Source organism: Silurus aristotelis, assembly GCF_946808225.1.
Source record: "Silurus aristotelis genome assembly, chromosome: 12".
NCBI classification, from domain to species: domain Eukaryota; kingdom Metazoa; phylum Chordata; class Actinopteri; order Siluriformes; family Siluridae; genus Silurus; species Silurus aristotelis.
In genome coordinates, this window is record NC_139585.1 from 13735513 (window position 1) to 13758165 (window position 22653).

General features: G+C 38.4%; 2 protein-coding genes across 6 annotated transcripts in view; one reads left to right on the plus strand and one right to left on the minus strand.

Moving 5' to 3' along the window:
- Positions 1-17525, minus strand: part of stxbp4 (syntaxin binding protein 4) — a 34178-nt gene extending 16653 nt beyond the window's left edge. For 2 of the 5 annotated variants that reach the window (XM_083556057.1, XM_083556055.1), the window contains exons 1-11: positions 16383-16536; positions 15250-15323; positions 14949-15044; positions 14799-14868; positions 14379-14453; positions 12728-12819; positions 12258-12366; positions 11786-11918; positions 9864-9970; positions 9543-9771; positions 8787-8865 (exon numbers count right to left, since the gene is read on the minus strand). In XM_083556057.1, the coding sequence (XP_083412183.1) occupies positions 8787-8865; positions 9543-9771; positions 9864-9970; positions 11786-11918; positions 12258-12366; positions 12728-12819; positions 14379-14453; positions 14799-14868; positions 14949-15044; positions 15250-15323; positions 16383-16444 (1126 nt within the window). In that variant the 5' untranslated portion in view covers positions 16445-16536. Of the gene's footprint in view, positions 1-8786; positions 8866-9542; positions 9772-9863; positions 9971-11785; positions 11919-12257; positions 12367-12727; positions 12820-14378; positions 14454-14798; positions 14869-14948; positions 15045-15249; positions 15324-15785; positions 15862-16382; positions 16537-16633; positions 16653-17370; positions 17378-17406 lie in introns of those variants that run through there. The other 3 variants (XM_083556058.1, XM_083556056.1, XM_083556059.1) reach the window with 3 other exon arrangements.
- cox11 (cytochrome c oxidase assembly homolog 11 (yeast)) lies at positions 17509-20885 on the plus strand. Its single transcript, XM_083556061.1, has 5 exons — positions 17509-17654; positions 18973-19347; positions 19473-19628; positions 19804-19929; positions 20472-20885. Exons 2-5 carry the CDS (start codon positions 19033-19035, stop codon positions 20652-20654), a joined length of 780 nt encoding a protein of 259 aa, XP_083412187.1. The 5' UTR covers positions 17509-17654; positions 18973-19032; the 3' UTR covers positions 20655-20885.
- Positions 20886-22653: the final 1768 nt, after the last annotated feature.

Genomic DNA, 22653 nt, shown 5'->3' on the forward strand with positions numbered 1-22653 from the left:
TACTTTCAACTAGATTTGTATTATTAAAAACAAATTTTTTACTTTCTTTCTATTTGCACATCTTCAAGTGGTAATAACTGAATAAATAAACTCCCTGGACCACATGTAGCACTGACATATTACCATAAACATAGCAGAAGGATGAAATAAATAAGACTAGAAATATGTTTCTATTCTGTTAAGAATCCTAAACTCCCAGAGCCTCCCATATGGCAACTTCCTCATGTAAACTGGTGTCAAACAAAAACTCGGTCATACTGTTCCTCGACAGTTTGTGCCTGACCTAAACTGACCTTAGTTTATTTTTGTCTTATCCTGGAGGATTATGCTGAAATAAGTTGATAACATCAATTTTACTCTTCTGATATTGAAGCAACAATCTGCTGACTGGATTATCATAATATACAAATTATATTGTATTAAAATATATATATATATATACACACACATACACACACAGTATATAATCAGTAGAGTACATATTGAAAGCTTGCTATAGTGAAAAGGTCATCCAGGTCATACACAAGATTATGATATATATATATATATATATATATATATATATATATATATATATATATATATATATATATATATATATATATATATATATATACACATTTTCAAGACATCCAACTATGAAAGAATACATATGGAATTGTGTAGTAAACAAAAGACAGCTTTTTACATTTGGCTTTCTCTCAATCAGCTTTGGAATTCTGGAAGTCAGCTTCATGAGGTGGTCACCTGGAATGGTTTCCAATAATGTTAAGGAGATTCCAAAAGTGTTAAGTGCTTCTTTGTTGATTTTCCTTCACTCTCAGGTCCAAACCATTACAACTGAATTTATATCAGGTGATTGTGGATGCTATGTCATCTGATGCAGCACTCTATCACTCTCCTTCTTGAACAATTAGCTTTCGCATAAACAAGAGGTGTGTTTGGGGGTCATTTTCTTTTGGAAAACAAATTATGATCCCCATTAAGTGCAAACCAGATGGGATGGCATGTCACTGCAAAATGATGTGGTAGCCATGCTTGTTAAGTGTGCCCTCAAAGCATAGCAATGCATTTCCACACCATCACACCTCCTCCTCCATGCTACACAGTGGAACACACATTCAGGAACCGATTGTTCACCCTCTGGTTTGGCAGTTAGTACCAAAAACCTCATATTTGGACTGATAATATCAAAGGACAGTTTTCCACTGATCTAATGTCCATTCCTTGTGTTTCTTGGCACAAACAAGTCTTTCCTGCTTATTGTTATTCTCAAGTAATGATATTTGCCACAATTCAACCATGAAGGCCGGATTCAGGCAGTCTCCTCTGAACAGTGGATGTTGAAATACGTCTGCTATTAAACTCCAAGTAGCACTTAAGTAAATCTGTGGTTTCTGAGGCTAGTAATTCTAATAAACTCATCCTATTCAGCATGGGTAGCTCTTAGTCTTCCTGTCCTGGAACAGGAAATTTCCTGAGATTTTTCTAATTGACTGACCTTCATTTATTAAAGTAAGTAGGGACGGAATTTTCTCTTTAATTAACTGAGTGTTTGTTGCCATAATATAGATTTTTTTTAACAGAAGCTGTCGTAGCACTAATAGGGCTATTGACTATCTACTCATCCTTTTCTCTGAGACAACTGATGGTATAGGGCACTTTAAAAAGGCAAGATATGTCACAAATTTACTCTTGACAAGATGCATCTGTGAAATTTAAAGCATTCCAGGTGACTTCCTTGTAAATCTAATGAAAGAATGTAATGAGTTTGCCAAGCTGTTTCATCAAAGCAAAATGTAGCTACTTTGGACAATCAAAAAAAAAAAAAAATAATTCTGGGGTTTTTGTGTGACATAATTCCATATGTGCTCTTTCATAGTTTGAATGTCTTACTGTGAATTTCCTAATATTATTAATGTTAAAGTACAATGCGAAAATAAAACACTGTAGAAGTTGTGTTCAAACTTTTGATATATATATATATATATATATATATATATATATATATATATATATATATATATATATATATATATAGTAGCATACCCAGCTGAACAGATACACTTTACTCTCTTGAAACTGATGTTTATTAAGGATTTTAATGTCCAAAATAAAGCACCGTAAGAGCTGAATAAAAACACAAAACATACAAAGTGACTAAATAAAACTCACATAGCTACAAACAAAACGTTTGAACTGAAAACACACAATCATAATGTTAACAAAATAACAATACACCTTATTATGCTTAAAACAACAATTAATGCTCCAATCTCTATATAGCAAAATCAGCACGTGGAATGTTAACCTGCATACATACATTAGCGACCTGCTTAGCATTACCCATTAGCTTCAATGGAGATGGGTTAAAATAAACATTTCAAAACCACCAAATTTCCCACACAAATAAAATTAAAATGATACCTTGTGCTCTTCATCAGCTAGGAGCTAAGAGGCAGGAAGAAACCCTTTTAAGAACGCGTGTTTGACAACCAGTACAGCCAAAAGTCCACCTTTCCTTTCGTTAACAAATCAGACTGCCATTTCACGTAACCAAATTCACTAATGTCCCACCGCGCCATACATGACCACACTGCCCTCTATTGGACGGAGGTAAAGTGTCCGTGATTGGAAGATTTAATGGTCATTTACACTCCCACCAAATCATAGGTGATTGTGTGACATTAAGGAGTACAAATGATTTAAAACAAAAATAAGCTTAAACTCAAAAACCATATTATACTGAATGAACATTAGAATTTAAATATGATGAAGGGATACATTTCTTGCTCCCGAGAGCAGCTAAATAGTCTCTAATAACAGGATCAGCTTCTGAACTGGGCGTTCAACGACAGACAGCTTGTTGAGGCGACGACCATCCCCTTTTAGATTCCGGTCACCAAGACACACCTTGACTCTTCTCACAAGCCCGTCTTTATCCGTAGTAGTCTCCGTTACTCTGGCCAGCCTCCACTCGTTTCTGGGAAGATAGTCAGCCTTTTCCATGACAATATCTCCTACTTGCAGGTTTCTCTTTGCTGCATGCCAGCGCTGCCTAGTGGCAATGTTGGATAGATACTCCTTACACCAGCGACTCCAAAACTGCTCTGCGAGGAACTGAACATGACGCCACCTTTTCCTTGCATAGATATTTTCTTTGATGAATCTGCCTGGGGGTGGTAATGCTGGAGCAGACTTCATAGTAAGCAGGTGATTAGGGGTAAGAGGTACAAGGCTGTTAGGATCATTTAGGTTGTCAACTGAGAGTGGTCTACTGTTTACGATCGTCATAGCTTCATAAAGGAATGTGCGCAGTGATGCATCATCCAGTCTGCCAAAAGAGAGTGAGAGTGTTGAGCGAAGAACATTTCTCACTGTTCTAATTTGTCTCTCTCGCAATGCAATGAAACAGCGCAGACCATTGATGAAAGAGTCTGTAGACATGTCATCTAGCATTTCAATATGGATAGCTCTGGAGCTGAAACGTGAAGATACCTTTTATGAACCTTCCGAGCCTGTTTAGTGACAAAGGGACCAAAGCAGTCCACACCACAGTAGGTGAAGGGTGGAGATGGATTTGTACGCTCAGAAGGGAGATCAGCCATTCTTTGTTCCTCCTTGGGTCTCCTGAGCTTCCGACATGTCACACAGTGATGCACATAGGATGCTACTGCTCTGTTCATTCCTGGAATCCAGTAGCCTTGTGATCTGATCTCATTAATTGTGAGATCCTTTCCTTGATGTTTGACATTCTCATAACACTGAGAGATGATCATCTTTGTTATGTGGTGATCTTTAGGAATGATTATTGGGTGTTTGACTGAGCTGGGTAAGAGCGCATCACTGAGCCTTCCTCCCACATTGAGAACTCCTTCTTGATCAAGAAAGGCATCCAGATGATACAATTTGCTGCTAGGTGACAGCTGGGCCTCTTTACTCAATAACTTAATTTCCTCAGAATATGTGTTTCTTTGTAAGTGGTTCATTATGATGCGTTTGTCATCTTCTCTTTCAGCTACCGTACTGGGAATACTGGACTTGTCCGCTTTGGCTCGGCGAACGAGACGTGCCACAGCTTGGACAGCTCTAGACCATGAAGACAGCTTTGACAAGCGGTCTAGGAGGCTAAACTCTGTTGTTTCTACACTCAAAGCCTGAGCCTGTCTCACTTCAGAATCTCCAACTGTTAATGCTGTGTCAATAGCTGCGACAGGAGGTATATCCTTCTTCAATAGGAATCCTGGTCCTGCCATCCAATTGGATGTAAGAATTTCACCAGCGCTTAAACCTCTTGATGCATGGTCCGCAGGGTTTTCATTAGTGGGAACATATTTCCATTATTGAGGAGTAGTGCTAAGATGTATCTTCTGCACTCTGTTTGCCACGAATGTATGGAATCGGCGTGCCTCGTTGTTAATGTATCCCAAAACCACTTGAGAGTCTGTCCAGAAGTGCTCTTCTATGTCTTCATATTTAAGCTCCTGTTTAAGCATATTGCTCATAGCAACTGAGATGACAGCAGCTGTCAGTTCGAGCCTGGGAATAGTCTGGACCTTGATCGGGGCAACTCTGAATTTCCCCATTACCAAAGTACAATGAATGTTTCCTGTTTCGTTTGTGAATCTCAAATAGGAACACTGGCCATAACCACTATTGCAAGCATCAGAGAAGTGATGAAGCTCTCTTTTGATGACCTTTCCAAAGTTTGCAGGCACAAAGCAGCAGGGTATATTAAAACTTTTCAAGTTCACAAGATCAGCCTTCCAATGTTGCCACCTTGGCTGTACTTCTTTAGGAACGGGGTCATCCCAGCCTGTTCCGTTTCTGCACATTTTCTGAAGCACTAATTTTCCATTGAGCAGGTAAGGAGCAATCAAGCCCAGTGGATCATACAGTGATGCAATTGTTGATAGTATGCCACGACGTGTTGCAGGCTGGTCTTTGAGGTCAGCAGAATATCTGAGTCTGTCAGAATCAATGTGCCAGTAGATCCCTAAAGCTCTCTCTATAGGTGTGTCATCGAAGTTGAGGTCTAGTGCCTTTACTTCAGGGGCTCGTTCAGACATTGGAATGCTATCCAGAACAACTCTGTCATTCAAAATAAATTTGTGCAGGCTAAGACCACCTAAAGCACACAGTTGTCGAGCTTTTCTTGCTACCTGAACAGCTACTTCTGTACTGGCCACACTGGTGACACCATCATCTACATAGAAGTCCATTGTGATAAATTTTGAGGCAAGGGGATATGTAAGCTCATTCTCCTTAGCGAGATGTTTCAAACCATAGTTGGCGCACCCAGGTGATGAAGTTGCACCGAAAAGATGTACCTTCATGCGGTATTCCTGTGGGCATAAAGCAAAATCTCCCTTTTTCCACCATAGGAAACGGAGGTAGTTTCGATCTGCTTCTTCAACATGAAATTGGTGAAACATAATTTCAACATCGCACATAAGAGCAATGGGATGTTGTCTGAATCTTACAAGAATCCCAGTCAGATTATTCATTAAATCTGGGCCTTGGAGCAAGTAGTCATTGAGGCTGGTTCCATGGTACTTGGCGGAACAATCGAAGACAACACAAAGCTTGTCTGGCTTCTTAGGATAGTACACCCCATGATGAGGGATGTACCACCTTTCTCCATCCTTTCCTTTATCATGCACTTCTTCTGCATTAACTCTCTCAATGATCTCTTCCATAAACCTTACATAAAGTCCCTTGTACCTTTCATCTTTCAGCAGTTTTCTTTTAAGATGATTGAGCCTTACGAGAGCAAGCTGCTTGTTGTTAGGCAAGTGAGGTCTTGCTTTGAAAGGAAGAGGCATCTCATAATGCCCAAGGTTGTTGTTTTCTATGCCTTGCTGCAGTTTGGTCAAGAAAAGGATGTCGTCCTGCGAGACAGTTTTATCATCTTCACCAGCATCTTTAAAGTCAGACTCCAATACTTTAACATCTGCTGGGGTCACTGGAGGAAGCTCTTTAATGCTGACTCTATGACAGACAGTGCTAAAGCTTTGTGATTCATGGTGTGAAGACAGGCGACCAACAATGCTGCATCCTAGGTCTGTATTTACTGCATAAGGTTCATCGTCTCCTCCTAAAATCACTTGTTTTGGTGCCAAAGCTTTTGGAGATCAGAAGACCAATCTCACAATCTAGCAGAGGTGGAATTTTGTCCACTATTGTAGAGAGATGTTTTCAGTGTTGTGCTGTTTCACACGTGGGGATATGAGTACGGTTCACTGGAATGGAGTCCTTAGTGTAGGCAGGGGGCAGATTGAGAACAACAGAGGAGCTGTAACCTCTTACTTTGAGACCTGACACCATTTCGCTTAGCACAACAACATCCTTTGAGGTCATGGTCGTCAACTTCAGTCTTATGTGACAAGAGTCAGCTTGGAGCTTGTTGCTTAGCTCTTTGTCGACAAACACAGTGTCACTCTGGGTGTTAAGCAAAGCATAAACAAGTTTTTCAGAGCCTGGATTCATCTCGGTTGATACCCACACTGGAACGATCATTGAAGTGTTGGTGAATGACTCTTTATTCTCTACTTTGTGAGACGTAGCAGTAGTTGTCTCAGTGGCACCTTGGTTTGATACTGAGGCAGGGTAAACTTTCCTTATGTAGTTGTCATCATGTAGACAGGTTGGATGTCTACCTCTACAGGTGTCACAGGATAGACGGTAACGGCAGTCCTTTGCGCTGTGGCCTGGTTTCATGCAACCATAGCAGAGTTTGTTCTCCTTCACATATTTCCATTTCTCTTCTAATGTTTTTTCCACAAATTTAGAACAGTTGTGAACCTTATGCTTGTTGTCTTTGCAGAGGAGACACATTGTGTAATGTCCTTTAGAAGACCTTTGTTCGTTTTCACCATTTTGGTTACGTTCACTAGCTGTTTGAATGTGAAAGACGTTAGCCCTGTTCCCTTTAGTGTCCTTATAGTTAAGTTTTTCTGAAGTGGGTTCAGAGGCACGAAGAGCGCTGAAGGAGGTGACAGGATTACATGTGATCTCTGCTTCCATTGACATGAAGGTCACAAAATCCATAAACTTTGGAAAGTCTTGAGTCTCAATCAATGTCTGTGTGACCTGACGGTTCCACCGGGCTGCCACCCAATCTGGTCATTTGTGTACAAGTTTCTGATTTTCATCACAATCATTTAATATTTCAAGCCCTTTGACATGAGGCATAGCTTGATGACATGCACTCAAGAAGTCAGAGAATTCTCTGAATCCTTAGCTTGAATCTTGGGCCATCTGGCTAGTTTTTCCCTGAATGCCTTCTGTATGACAAATGGCTGTCCGTACCTTTGGTTCAGCTTGTTCCATGCATCATTATATGCTTCATCATCAGTTCTGTAGAAGATTCCATCAAGAGACTTACGAGCTGGCCCACCAACATACCTTTTTAAATAGTGTAGCTTGTCAGCAGAAGAAATGGCCTTTCCATCAATTAGTGACAAGAATGCAGCCTTCCACTCAATGAACTGGATAGAATCACCATTAAACACCGATGGTTCTGTTGTAGGCAGTCTGTTCAGGGCTATGCAATCTTGGACAGCTTGAGCGAGATAGGATATATCAGATTTTGAAGGTGAGGATGTTGCTCTGATGTTAGTAGGACGTTGGGTAGGAAATGGGACCACATGTTGCTGCGCTGTTATACTTGCGTCCTGCTTTTCCTTTATATTTGAGTCTGAAGAATGAATGCTGAGTTCTTGTGCTATTTCTTGATCATAAGCCTGCAGTCTGGCTCGAGCTGCTTTCAGATCCTTGTCTGCCTTTAGTTTTTCCAGTTCACACTTTCGAGCTTCAATCTCTTGCATCATTACGTATTTCACTTCTTTGGCCGCTAATTCAGCTGCTGCATCTGCCCGCTTGGCTGCAATGGATGTAACAGAAGATCTTGATGATGTGGGGCATGAAACTCTGGATCCATACACAGAGCGAGCATAATCATGATGGAGTAACTGCTGCAGGTTGTGGTTTACATTTCCTTGTTCAAATTCTTCAAGGCATGCCATTCTGTCAAATATAATCTTTGAAATGTCTTTTGTCACAGCTTCACAAGTATCAATTCTGCGTCTAGTGTCACTGGATGGAGCAATATAATCTCTGATTTCCAGGTAGATGTGCATGACATCATCCCGTCCTTTCTCCAGTGCATTAATAAGTGCTACCAGTTGGCTCTCACTAATATCCATCTTTAGGACCTCCACCTGCTGGTCTGGGTCTTTATTTTCAGAGGCATCCATTTTCTTTACACGAGTGCCACAGACTTAGATTCCTGTTCTCAATTGCTTTGATTGTTGTTAAACAGCTTATAGATATGTGATATGACTAACGTGGTAAAGCGCTTACTCTCCAGAGTAAGGGCTAAGCTCTTACTGTAGCATACCCAGCTGAACAGATACACTTTACTCTCTTGAAACTGATGTTTATTAAGGATTTTAATGTCCAAAATGTACACCAGTACACCAGTACAGCCAAAAGTCCACCTTTCCTTTCGTTAACAAATCAGACTGCCATTTCACGTAACCAAATTCACTAATGTCCCACCGCGCCATACATGACCACACTGCCCTCTATTGGACGGAGGTAAAGTGTCCGTGATTGGAAGATTTAATGGTCATTTTCACACACACACACATATATATATATATATATATATATATATATATATATATATATATATATATATATATATATATATATATATATATATATATATATATATGAAAAAGCTCATTTATTTTCTTATTTAAATATAAATGTTGCAGTACCAGAGTTGTCCACTGTGGTGCAGGCATTGTCAGAGGTAGTGACTAAAGGAAGCTCTGGCTTCACTGGTACTTCCCGCACCTAAGCAGAACGAGAGAGAAACAATCAGAGGTCTTCAAGTACCTATATACCTATGTACCTATGTACAAGTGTACATACACACACACACACACATATGTACTGTACATAAATATTTTCCTGTATAGGTATATCTCCTATTTGTATGGGTTTTTTTTTTTAAGGCAGCATTGAAGTCTCCTGGCCTGAACATAAAATCATAATCACAATAATCATGCAGTTTTGTAATTTCTATCACCATTTGCTTCATCAGGCACATTACTGTTAACAATCCTAGGCAGGGTATTTTTCATTAAATTTAATCTGGGATGACTATTTTATGAGTTTGCCATTGGCATTATTTAATCTGTAAAACATTATTTTACCATCAACAATGAAAAGTTACAATTAAAAAAAGTATTGTGTAGATTATCAGCAAAAACAGAAGCATGTTTGGATAATTGTGCCTGAGACTACTGATGTGAGGCAAATCATTATTTTTAAAGATGAATTATTTGCTATACAGCATTACTTTATATATATATATATAAATATATATATATACTATATATATATATATATATATACAAGGCATATATATATATATATGCCTTGTATATAACTGGCTAACGAATTTCCAGTTTCATTTAAGAACTCAATGGAATTTTTTGTTTTGTCAAATGCACATAACCAAACCTTGCCTGAGTAAGTTTGACAGAAGGCAGTGTCTCACTTCCGAAGATAGGGGACATGTTCATTTTGGGCATTAGACCTCCTGGCATAGTTACAGCTACTCCCCCATGGGCCAGTGGTCTGGGCTGGGAACCTGTAGTTGATAGGGGTTGCAGGGAAATAGGGCTGTGTGGACCACTGCTGGACCCAGAGGAAGACCTTCGCCTGATAAATGCTATCTCCACTGTTGGATCAGGTCTGTGTTGGCATCAGATGGAATCTTTAAATACGTTATTCATAAAGTTTCCAGAAACAAATATTAATGTGAACATTGCAAAACTCTCTTTTACCTGAGCTTTGTTCTACTAAAAATGCTTTTGGCCTCTTCGTGTGTTACCCCGATTAAGGACTCTTTATTGATTGATATGAGCTGATCTCCTGCTTTAAGTCTTCCATCCTAGCATGAAACATATATTATATTGTTATGTTATTATTAACAACACAACACATTTATATATATATATATATATATATATATATATATATATATATATATATATACAGTGAGGAAAATAAGTATTTGAACACCCTGCTATTTTGCAAGTTCTCCCACTTAGAAATCATGGAGGGGTCTGAAATTGTCATCGTAGGTGGATGTCCACTGTGAGAGACATAATCTAAAAAAAAAAATCCAGAAATCACAATATATGATTTTTAAACTATTTATTTGTATGATACAGCTGCAAATAAGTATTTGAACACCTGTCTATCAGCTATTAGTCTGTTAGTCTGCCTTTAAAATGTCCACCTCCACTACATTTATTATCCTAAATTAGATGCACCTGTTTGAGGTCGTTAGCTGCATAAAAACACCTGTCCACCCCATACAATCAGTAAGAATCCAACTACTAACATGGCCAAGACCAAAGAGCTGTCAAAGGCACTAGAGACAAAATTGTACATCTCCACAAGGCTGGAAAGGGCTACGGGGAAATTGCCAAGCAGCTTGGTGAAAAAAGGTCCACTGTTGGAGCAATCATTAGAAAATGGAAGAAGCTAAACATGACTGTCAATCTCCCTCGGACTGGGGCTTCATGCAAGATCTCACCTCGTGGGGTCTCAATGATCCTTAGGAAGGTGAGAAATCAGCCCAGAACTACATGGGAGGAGCTGGTCAATGACCTGAAAAGAGCTGGGACCACCGTTTCCAAGGTTACTGTTGGTAATACACTAAGACGTCATGGTTTGAAATCATGCATGGCACGGAAGGTTCCCCTGCTTAAACCAGCACATGTCCAGGCACGTCTTAAGTTTGCCAATGACCATTTGGATGATCCAGAGGAGTCATGGGAGAAAGTCATGTGGTCAGATGAGACCAAAATAGAACTTTTGGGTCATAATTCCACTAAACATGTTTGAAGGAAGAAGAATGATGAGTACCATCCCAAGAACACCATCCCTACTGTGAAGCATGGGGGTGGTAGCATCATGCTTTGGGGGTGTTTTTCTGCACATGGGACAGGGTGACTGCACTGTATTAAGGAGAGGATGACCGGGGCCATGTATTGCGAGATTTTGGAGAACAACCTCCTTCCTTCAGTTAGAGCATTGAAGATGGGTCGAGGCTGGGTCTTCCAACATGACAATGACCCGAAGCACACAGCCAGGATAACCAAGGAGTGGCTCTGTAAGAAGCATATCAAGGTTCTGGCGTGGCCTAGCCAGTCTCCAGACCTAAACCCAATAGAGAATCTTTGGAGGGAGCTCAAACTCCGTGTTTCTCAGCGACAGGCCAGAAACCTGACTGATCTAGAGAAGATCTGTGTGGAGGAGTGGGCCAAAATCCCTCCTGCAGTGTGTGCAAACCTGGTGAAAAACTACAGGAAACGTTTGAACTCTGTAATTGCAAACAAAGGCTACTGTACCAAATATTAACATTGACTTTCTCAGGTGTTCAAATACTTATTTGCAGCTGTATCATACAAATAAATAGTTAAAAAAAATCATACATTGTGATTTCTGGACACACAGTCTCTCACAGTGGACATGCACCTACGATGACAATTTCAGACCCCTCCATGATTTCTAAGTGGGAGAACTTGCAAAATAGCAGGGTGTTCAAATACTTATTTTCCTCACTGTATATATATATATATATATATATATATATATATATATATATATATATATATATATATATATATATATATATATATATATATATATATATATATATAAAAACCGAATAAATGAAAGTGGCATTGTGTTTTACCCTTTGGCAGTCTCCTCCAGGAATGATCTCCTGAATAAACACAATTGGCCCTTCTGCACGGTTTGCTCCACCTTTAATGATCAAGCCTAGTCCTGTTCCCTTTGCAACACATATCAGCTGAATCATGCAGTCACTGGGGGATAAGAAAAAAAAAATTTACAACTGTGGCCAATATAATTACTTACAAGCGGATTAATATTTTTTCCCGACCTGAAGTAATCATTTGCAGGATTTTCTACCTGTGCAGAACAAACATCTGTCATTGCAGGAACACAGCTTTGCAAAAATGCCAATATTATTAACTTAGCAGTCTATGCAATGATACTTGGGACAGGTTTTCAGTAAAAAAAAACAAAAAAACATTTAATCAGTAAGAAGCACATTCCTTATTAAAGTGCAAATGAATCAGGCAATAATAAAAGGCAATAATAAAAGTGCAATAACTGTAATGATTCCCCTGTACAGATCTTACCAGCAGACCTGTGGAGTAATTGAGTTCATGCTACAGTCTTTAGGGCTCAAGATCTGAGGGCTTGTTGATCTGGATGATGATGACGATGATGCAGTGTCAGTCAGTTTACCTAAAAAATTGAAATAAATTTTTATTAGATCGTACAAATGTAAACAAATTCACCAAAACAACAACTAAATAAATACCAAGCTCAAGCCATCTATGAATTGCAAAAAAAAGAGCATTTGTTCTTTCCTATTGCTGCAGAATGCACTGCAGGAAGTACACAGGTTTGGCCCAGAGGGATTAAGTGCCTTCTTGAAGGGCAAAGTGCCAGAGGTAAAGAAAAGGTCACTTAAATCTCTAGTGTAATACGTCAACTGTCTACTTAGTCTACTTAGATTCCAGGAGTAGTTTTATTTTTAAAGCTAAAGAGGTTAACAGACATCTGTCTGCCAATTATTTAGAAATATTTTACATAATGAAAATACCTGTAGACAGAAGAGGAGGAGAAATCCTGCCCGTTCCTGAGCTTGTATTGCTGTTTGAGCCATATTTCTCCATGAGCTCAGCAAACTCTCCTCTAAGAATATACACAACAGTCAAACAGGTCATGTCTGAATAGAGCAATTACATGGTCTCGAGCATGCAAATCACAGGAGCTATGAATGCTTCTACTTAGAGCTTGTGTCCCAAAATTTGCACCAGACTGCCTTAAAGAGTACCGTATTTTTCGGACTATTAGCCGCTACTTTTTTTCCCACATTTTGAACCCCGCGGCTTAAACAACGAAGCGGCTTATTTATGAATTTTTTTCCTGGGTTTTTCCCGGTTTCACAAACTTCAAGCCAAAAAACTGAGCCCCATAACATTAGACCAATGAAATTGCGGAACGGGTTCAGGTGAACCAATGAAACTCTTTATATGAAATCAGATGCGCTCCCAGTGAATCGGGCTGCACCACATCATAAATATGGATAAGGTTCCTCTGATGTTTGACCTGCCGCTGTTTTTTAAACGTACAATGATGTCAAAAGATAAACTCCCCAGAGAAATAGTTGTGAAAGGAAGGAGGAAGACAGTGAACAATGACTTTCTTGGTAGGCTACTGTTTAGATACAAGCCATGTAACAGACGCTCTTTCGTTAAAGCCTGTGTAAAGTTCATTAGTTTCAGTGCAGACACCTGCGGCGTATAGACAGGTGCGGCGTATTTATGTTCAAAATAAAAAATCTTTGTCAAATTCAGTGGGTGCGGCTTATATTTGGGTGCGTTTAATAGTCTGGAAATTACGGTAATCATGCGATTAATCGCAATTAAATATTGTAATCGATTGTTATATATATATATATATATATATATATATATATATATATATATATATATATATATATATATATATATATACACACAAAACGGAAAACATTTTTTGGGCTGAAAAAATTTCTAAGCTAGAATGTCTGAATGAATGAATAAATGTACATGTATAACACATAAAAAACACTAATAAAGAAAGCACCCAGACTGAAACACATAAGTAGGTTTTCATTAACAGTAATGTTCCTCTTCAAAGTGTAGGGATTGTTTTTATTTTGCTTATTCATTCCAGGTGGCATCTGATTGACCGGTGGCCCTAATACGTCAACATGCATCCAGCTCTAGCTCTGTGCCACAGACAGTCTCAGTAGTGAACACAATGCCAGCTCAATTAAGCCAACTGAATATCAGCAGATTTAGACAGATGTCCTTGATAGAAAATACTGATTATTCTATTGCAGTAACCAAGATTAGCATCTAGCTTTAGATGTGTGCTAAGAAATAGTTCCACAATACAGTAAAAAAATTTTGAGAATATAAAGAAAATTGTACAACGGTCTGAATTAAGCATAAGTCTTTAATGTACTTAATGTATTAAGACTATTTTTAGATTTATAAAAAAAAATAAAGAGGCCATGTTGTCACCATCTAACAAGATTAATATAAATGAGCGAATGTGTTTTGTTTTAATATTTTTTATTTGCCCACATCAGAATTTATCTCTGAACTTTATTTATAACAATGACTAAAAGATAAAGACACCTTGTCAAAAATACATTTATGAAAGAAATTACATGAAGCGTAGCCTATACATAAAGCATATACCTGGACTCCTCGTCACGGACGATGAGAAGAGACATGTGATTTGTGGCTGATGCCATGCGCAAAATCTCCACTGCCCTGACAAAACACAGCAAACAACATTCCTTTATTATTTATGTATTAATACATGCATTATTTCAGCAATTACACATATAAATAATAAATATGTGAATAAACATATATAAATAATCATTATTTTTTTTCTAAGTACAGCTGCTTTGAGACAATGACCATTGTTAAAAGCGCTATACAAATAAAAATGAATTAAAATTGAATTGAATTGAATGGAATAATTGAGATTAGGATATAGTTATAGAAGCATTTGACAAGGTGGGTAAGAGCAACAGATTCTTGATGCTCAAATGTGATGCTAAATATTCATCAATATTGTATAGACCACCGTTGGTGTATTAAAATGTTTACCTCTCATTTGTAATGCCTGTTAAATTCATGTTGTTGACGTCTAATATGAGGTCACCTGCTTTAAGTCGTCCTGGCACAAATAGAATTAACAAATCAATTATTTCAATTGTTCATTATAGATATGTTATGTGAAATTAAAGTCCAACATACCATCCTGTGCTGCAACACCACCAGGTAACACTCGCTTAATAAAAATCCCGAATTCTTCACCACTCAGCTCTCTGTAACCTCCAATAATTTTCACCCCTATCAGACAAAAGCAAAGGTTTGGGAGTTATAGTGCCCCTGTGACATACCTCTGTAACCCCTCTTTGTAATTATTCCTACTATCTATGTAATTTCATTGAAACAATGTGAATCATAGAACTGGAACATTTGTTCATTTTCTAATAAACTAATAAACTGATGGCAAAATCAAGCATTTGTAAGCAGTTTTTTTTTTTGTCCTCACCAAGTCCTTGTCGGCAGTCAGAGAATTCCAGTCTTTGCACAGCTCGGTTGATGCCGTGAGGACCCATGATTGTCCTGAAAAACACCTTTTATGTTGTTATCCACTAATTACATTTGAGCAATTTTAAAATAAAAGCTGCAAAATTAATCAAATACAGCTTTACAATAGAAAAGGAAAAGCAGTGATTTTAAATGGAGTTAAGCGACTGATCCTAACATTTAAATTGACTACCTAATCATTATTGAAGGAACCTCCAATTTTATGTCTAGAATTTAATCTCTACAATAACAGGCAGAATTAATGAAGATTTTTTAAATTCTTTATTGTATCTAGGCCATTAACATTGAATGTAGATCTTGAAAGTGCTTTAAATGCTGTTTTTTTTTTTTTTTTTACAAATATAAGAAATAAAGCAAATAAAAAATACATTAAGAAAAGGATTTTACTTGTTTCCTGTTGCATTTAATGTGCTAATGTGTGAGAAAACAAAGGAAAATCAGGAAATAAAGACCACGCTAAGATGACCTGTGTCTGACCTGGTGTGTTTGAACTTTTCCCAGTGTGAACTGTTGCCACTTCCAAATGCAACTCAAAAGCATTGCAGTTTAATCTCTGCAACAGAATCAGCATGGCTTTGCTATAACAGATTGTGTTGCAGGAGATGAAGCATTAAAACTGATCATTTAAATGTACCACATTAGGATACAGACTGTGGAACCATGCTGCATGCATGCCTAGAATGCATTAAAAAAAGTAAAGCCTGCAAAATTCCACCACAATGGATTTCCATGACAAAATAATTTTCCTTATATAGAAATTAGTACAAACTGTTTGTGACTGCACTCTGCTTTGAATTATTGTAAAATTTCCGAGTCAAACAATGTGTGTATGTGTGTGCGTAAATCCTGCCTGGACTCCATAAACACAGCAAATCCTCTTCACTTACACATGCACTGCTAACCTAACCCTCACAGTCATTCAGTGTATCTCACTGTCACACCCTCAACCCAAACTAAAAAAAAAAGAATTCAAATCATGTCATGATTTCAGGAGAAAAACTAGTCTAAAAAACATGCACAGCATTGCCAGACCTGAAAACATTCTACATCTGAAAACAAACAAAACCAACCTACCAGTAAAGCAGGGATAGTCCGTCAAAGTGCTCTGCCTCCACTGACTCTGGCAGCAGTGGCATTGCAGCTTCAAAAAACAGAGAATGAAATATTATAGATGCAACCTCATCACCAGGTTGGGGGGGATGACAGTTCAAATCAGGACGGTCCAAGATGACCGAGACATAGCAATCTAGACTGACAGCTACAGACACGCTCCTACCTATCCACTAATCTCCCCTGATACCCAGCAGTCACATGGTGTGCTTTACCTCTCTATTCACAGCCACTCCTGATAATATGGATCTCTGCATCTTTAACAACGCAACAAACAAACATAAGGCTGGAAGTTTAACAGAGTACGATAAGGTCACACACATCTATCAAACATATATACATTAAATATAAAATAGGGTCTATCATGCATTACTATCGTTTATTTTCATATTATTTTCAGAGGATTTTGTTTGTTTGTAATTACCAGTTTTCCATTAATGCAATTACAGTCAGCAAAACAAATGTAATGATCTAAATGAAAATCTAAATAAGTAGCTGCAGACATGCATTCATTTTTAATTGATGCTTATAATTCGTTAATTTTGGTTTGCAGCAAGAAGATCCAATAGCCAGAGCTTGAGTTTCTGTCTATGTGGAGTTCTTGCACATGTTGTTTCTGTGTCTGTTTGTGTTTACTTCCAGGTGCTCTTTATTCCTTCCACCCTCCAAAAACATGTCAGTAGGTGGGTTTGTCATGTGTAATTGTTGTAAGTGTGAATTCTGGTTTACAGTTTGACCTGTTATAACCAACTTAGATCCCATCCTTCCCTCAGTGTTCCTGGGACTAACCAGGATAAAGCAGTTGAAAGTGGAATTAAAGTGAATTAATACATTTTTAACGTATGTATTTCATTAAGAAATATGATCAATCTGTGTATATAAGTAATTACCTATGAATGCATTTCAAATAGCTATCATTGGTCTAACTGATAAGATTAAACACAGATCAAACCTTTGGCTTGCTCATAGAATTATCTGTTACACATACATGCAGGAGAGGTGAACTAAATAAAGCAGTGCAGTCTCTGTCTCCACAGAGGCTTGATTGGATCTTTGCTGCATTCCCACGTCAGAAAACAGAGGGCAGTGTGGATGCCAAGAAGACGAAGTAGACGACGGTCGGAACCAGTGCTACTGCATTTTGTTTCCGGGGGGAGTAATTATTTAGTGGGACCAATGTTCCTGATACTGCTTGCAGGTTGACAGTGTTGTATTCAGCGCAGTTATTTGGTGTCGGTAAGAATCTCATGTTTTAATGTGGCATTATTATTTGTTAAATAATTAATAAAAGCACATTAACTGAGTTATCTACAACAAATGAAATGATAAAGCATACTAAAATGCACGTGTTGGACCGGCTAGATGTCTAGTTAGCTAGATGTCCTTACACACACGCACACACACACACACACACACACGCACACGCACACACACACACACGCACACGCACACACACGCACACACACACGCACACACACACACACACACACACACACACACACACACACACACACACACACACACACACACACACACACACACACACACACACACACACAGTTTGTTACCGAAAAATTTGCCATGTTTGACTGATCAGTTAAAATTAATGGGGTTTCCTCCAAATAAAAGAGCAAGTCCGCAAATAACTTGGATCTGGTGTGTGATTCAAGTTTTAAAGTAGAAAGCTTTATTAAATCTAGCAAATAGGCAAAATGTTATCTTACATGTTTAAGTATTTAAAAGTTAAGTTTTCCTGAGTTTTGAGATTTTTTTTTTTACAATAAGGAAACAGACTACAAACAGAGAAAAACCCAGTTCTACTGACTCATGGATTAACCCAACATTGCAAATCATGTATTTCAGTTGTGGCACATTATATTATTTAAATAGTTGAACATATAATATCTGTACACATTTACACGATTTAGGCAGTGTCTGTTGATGCATAGTATGTTTTAACTACGTTAGTCATTTTCTGATCATTTGTTATACAACGACTAGGCAACTTTATGCCACCTGCCTAATATTGTGTTGGTCCCAAATCAGTTTTGCTGCCAAAACAGTCCTGACCTGTGGAGCATTAACAGCATTAACTTCAACAGTTTAAGCTACAGGAGCTCGTCTGTTGGATAAGACCAGACTTCTCTCCCCACGTGCATCAATAAGCCTTGGTTGCCCATGACTCTTTCACCACTGTTCCTTCCTTGGACCACTTTTGATAGATACTGACCACTGCAGACTGGGCACATCCCACAAGAGCTGCAGTTTTGGAGATGCTCTGACCCAGTCGTCTAGCCATCACAATTTGGCCCTTGTAAAACTCAAATCCTGCATCTTTCTTGCTTCTAACACATCAACTTTGAAGACAAAGTGTTCACTTACTGCCTAATATCTTACCCACTAACAGATGCCATGATGATGTTATAATTTCATAATATTATGCCTGGTCAGAGTGTGTCAAGCATTATTTCAATAAAAGTGTAACAAGACGTAATAGTACTAGATATTCTATAATGCAAGTTTTTTGTTCTACTTGTTCTATTTTGTCCTTCAGGTGCTACAGACTGATGAAAGAACAGTCCTGAAGAGGTGTTATTGTACATCTTTAAAGGGAATGTTACTATCCTGTGCTCTCCGCCAGTGCTGCGCACGGCACTATATACAGCAAGCATTGTGTACTGCCCAGAAATGTGTTAAAAGCCTGAATGTGAGAGGACTCTCTACCTCCTACAGCCAGCTGTGTGTCAGGAGAACCCCTCAGCGATTTGTCAACCAGAAACGAGGCGTTAAAACTCACAGGCAGAAGCAGCAACAGGAGGAGGAATGGAAGCGAAAAAACAAGACCATTTTGACATATATTGCAGCAGCTGGAGTTGGAATGATTGGGATGTCGTATGCTGCTGTGCCACTCTACAGACTGTACTGCCAGGTAAGTGCTGGATGTATTATGACTTTAATGCTGCTGATTATAGGGCCTATTTAGCTAACATCAAAATAGTGCAGCTCTGACTACTTTACTGCTTTGATTGCACATGATTTGTTTTTGTACCTCAGGCATCTGGACTGGGAGGCACAGCGACAGCAGGAAACGATACAGATGTTGTGGAAACAATGAAGCCAGTTAAGGACCGCATTCTTAAAGTGACCTTTAATGCTGACACACACGCCAGCCTGCAGTGGAACTTTCGTCCTCAACAGTCAGAGATCTATGTACGACGATGAAATATTATGTGTTTTAAATTGTTGTTCAAACATGCAACATGAATGCAAAAGTCCAGTTGTTTTTAGATTAATGGTTTTTTTGACAGTAAAGTAGATTTGTCTGGTCATGTAGATCTTCTCTTTGCTGTAGATTCACCCAAGTGCTTGATTTTTTTTATTTTAGATTGTGCCAGGAGAAACTGCACTGGCATTTTACACGGCTCAGAATCCCACAGATAAACCGGTGATCGGAATCGCTACGTACAACGTGGTGCCGTTTGAAGCTGGGCAGTACTTCAACAAGATTCAGGTGATGTAGAGAACTTAATATAATGTTTGTAATAGTGTAAATGCTGAAATACTGCTTCCCATCCGTCACTTTATCTGCCTTGTTTCAACATGGGTATAGTTTTAAAGTTTTGTCTTTTATAATTCAAAAGAAAACACAAGCCCAAAATGCATTCATTTATTTTATTTTGAAATGGTGATTATGTGCTGGTCTGATTTTGGTTCTGATTTGTTGGTTAGTGCTTCAATTTAGCTCTTTGGTTGCATGTCACTCTTTTGCCACACAAATTACAGAACAACAACAACAAAACAACAACAAAACTGCACATTGGACTTAAAGTACCAGAATTCACTGCAGACACAAATGTAGAAAACAAAATGTTGATGAAAGATTGGTTGAATTCAAGACAGAAGTGATTTAAAAAAATTTGACAATCTTGTTAGTTTTCCCAGTTATCCCAGGTTTATTTTTCTGTCCTCTGCTGGTATGTTTTGTGTCGTTTCAAATTTCCTCTTCTTTGTGCCTTCATTAAAACTAAACTAATTGTTTTTGTACTAAAACAGTGCTTCTGCTTTGAAGAACAGAGGTTAAACCCTCATGAAGAGGTGGACATGCCCGTTTTCTTTTACATTGACCCCGAGTTTGATGAAGATCCCAGGATGGCTCGAGTGGACACAATTACACTCTCTTACACCTTTTTTGAAGCTAAAGAAGGACAGACATTACCACTTCCTGGCTACAGTTAAACCTGCAGCACATGCTACAGTATGTTGTTTTGAGACTTAAGATATTTAATAAACCATAAAGAGAGAAGTATTCATGGAATGGTGTTGCTAAAGCCTTTTCTCCTTATTCTTGCCAGTATGTTATCCATGTTCAACTGAAACTAATGCACAATGACAAGGTTATGATACTTCCCTTAAAATGTTGTCATGTAGGCAATGACTTTTTACAGTGCAATAAATCAATCAAGTGTACTGACTTTCTTCTGCATGGGATGATTTATTTGTGAACACTAGATGGCGAAACTGCGTAAATTTCTATTTTGCCTTCATTCGCTAAAAAAATACGTGCATAGATTAGAATATAACGTATAATAGCTCTGTTTTTTACAGACATTGTCTCAAAGCAGCTAACCTGAGCACTGGATTATAAGATTATGAGTAATTTTCTTTCTACAGTCTTATACAGTCTTTTTTGTGGTTATAAAACTAGGAGCTACTGAGCAACTCATAAAATAGCTTAACATTTGCTAATGATCCAACACCATCTTCTCTATGCCAGAGCCTTTAAACACTCCAGGAGGTCCAGTGTCCTGACTCCAAATGAAGTGGGATCCAAATGGCACTGGTATATCTCTAGATGGTTCGGGATGTTTGCAGGGATTTATTTAAAAGTCCACACTCTTCATGAGGTGGGACGTGACTGGGGCTGGAGCAACCTCAGGATGCCTCGGGATGGTAGAAAAAGAGAAGCAGTGGAGAGGAATTAGCGTAGCTGCTGTTCATGATATTAACAGCACAAGTTGATCATGTGCATTTGATGTGATGTGTTTTATGTGTAAGCTTTGCAAAAAAGATACGTCTTTAATCTGCACTTTAACTAGGAGAGTGAGTCTGAGCCACAAACACTGTCAAGAAGACTATTCCAAAGTTTAGGAGCTAAATGTGAGAATGCTCTACTGCCTTTAGTGGACTTTGCTATTCTAGGAACTATTAGAAGTCTGGAGTTTTGAGATCTCAGGAAGCTTGACGGATTGTAGCGTGTTAGAAGACGTTAGACACATCTTACCTGCATGGAAAAATCACATCAACCTGCATGGAAAAAACAATCTATATTGCGCAATTTAGGAATGGCACATAAATAAAGATATGAGATAAAGGTGAGAGAATAAAAACAAGTCCAGGGGCAAAACCTTCTATTTACACAGCAAGTGTAGAAGTGAGCTCAATGTTTAATAATTGGCTGTAATGCACAATGGCGCTTTATAATGTTTTACTTATAATTCAGATTCTATTTGTTTGATTGTTAACAGGAAATAGGGGCAATAATTAATTTTACAGCGTAACCGAATTACGGTAATTGAGTTACCGAAGTAACATATTTTTTATATATATATATATATATTACTTAACCTCGAGTTAAGTGCAGATTGTTTGTTTGTTGGTTGATTGGTTGGTTGGTTTGATTGTACATGATGACGTTTTCATACGTCAAAGTCAACTAAAGGTAAATGTCATTAATAGAATGTTGATCAGACATGTTAAGAATTAATTACGTAATCCAGATGTGCAACAGGAAATATATATATATATATATATATATATATATATATATATATATATATATATATATATAATATCCCCAACAAAGTCCTGACTGCTGATCGGGACTTTGTGAATGTTTTCAGACCATACTTAAAAAAAAAAATAAAAAAAAAAAAACAACGAAAGAAGTGACTGGGTATTGTGCTTCACGAGCCTACGTCACTGTTGATGCCCCGGAAAACAACAAACCAGACCACGTTGCGCTCGGAGCGGAGAAAGCGCGCCGACCTGGGATCAGCCCTGCGCCGCGATCGCGCGCTGTTAACTGAACCGATTCGGTGACGTCACCGCTGCGCCCGAGTCAGTGCTTCAGCGGGGCTCGCCGCCGGTAGCCACGCCCACTTCTCCGCCCCGACGCACAGATAAATAAGGATCTTGACGGACGCGTTCTCGAACTACTGAAAAAGCACCGAGTTGC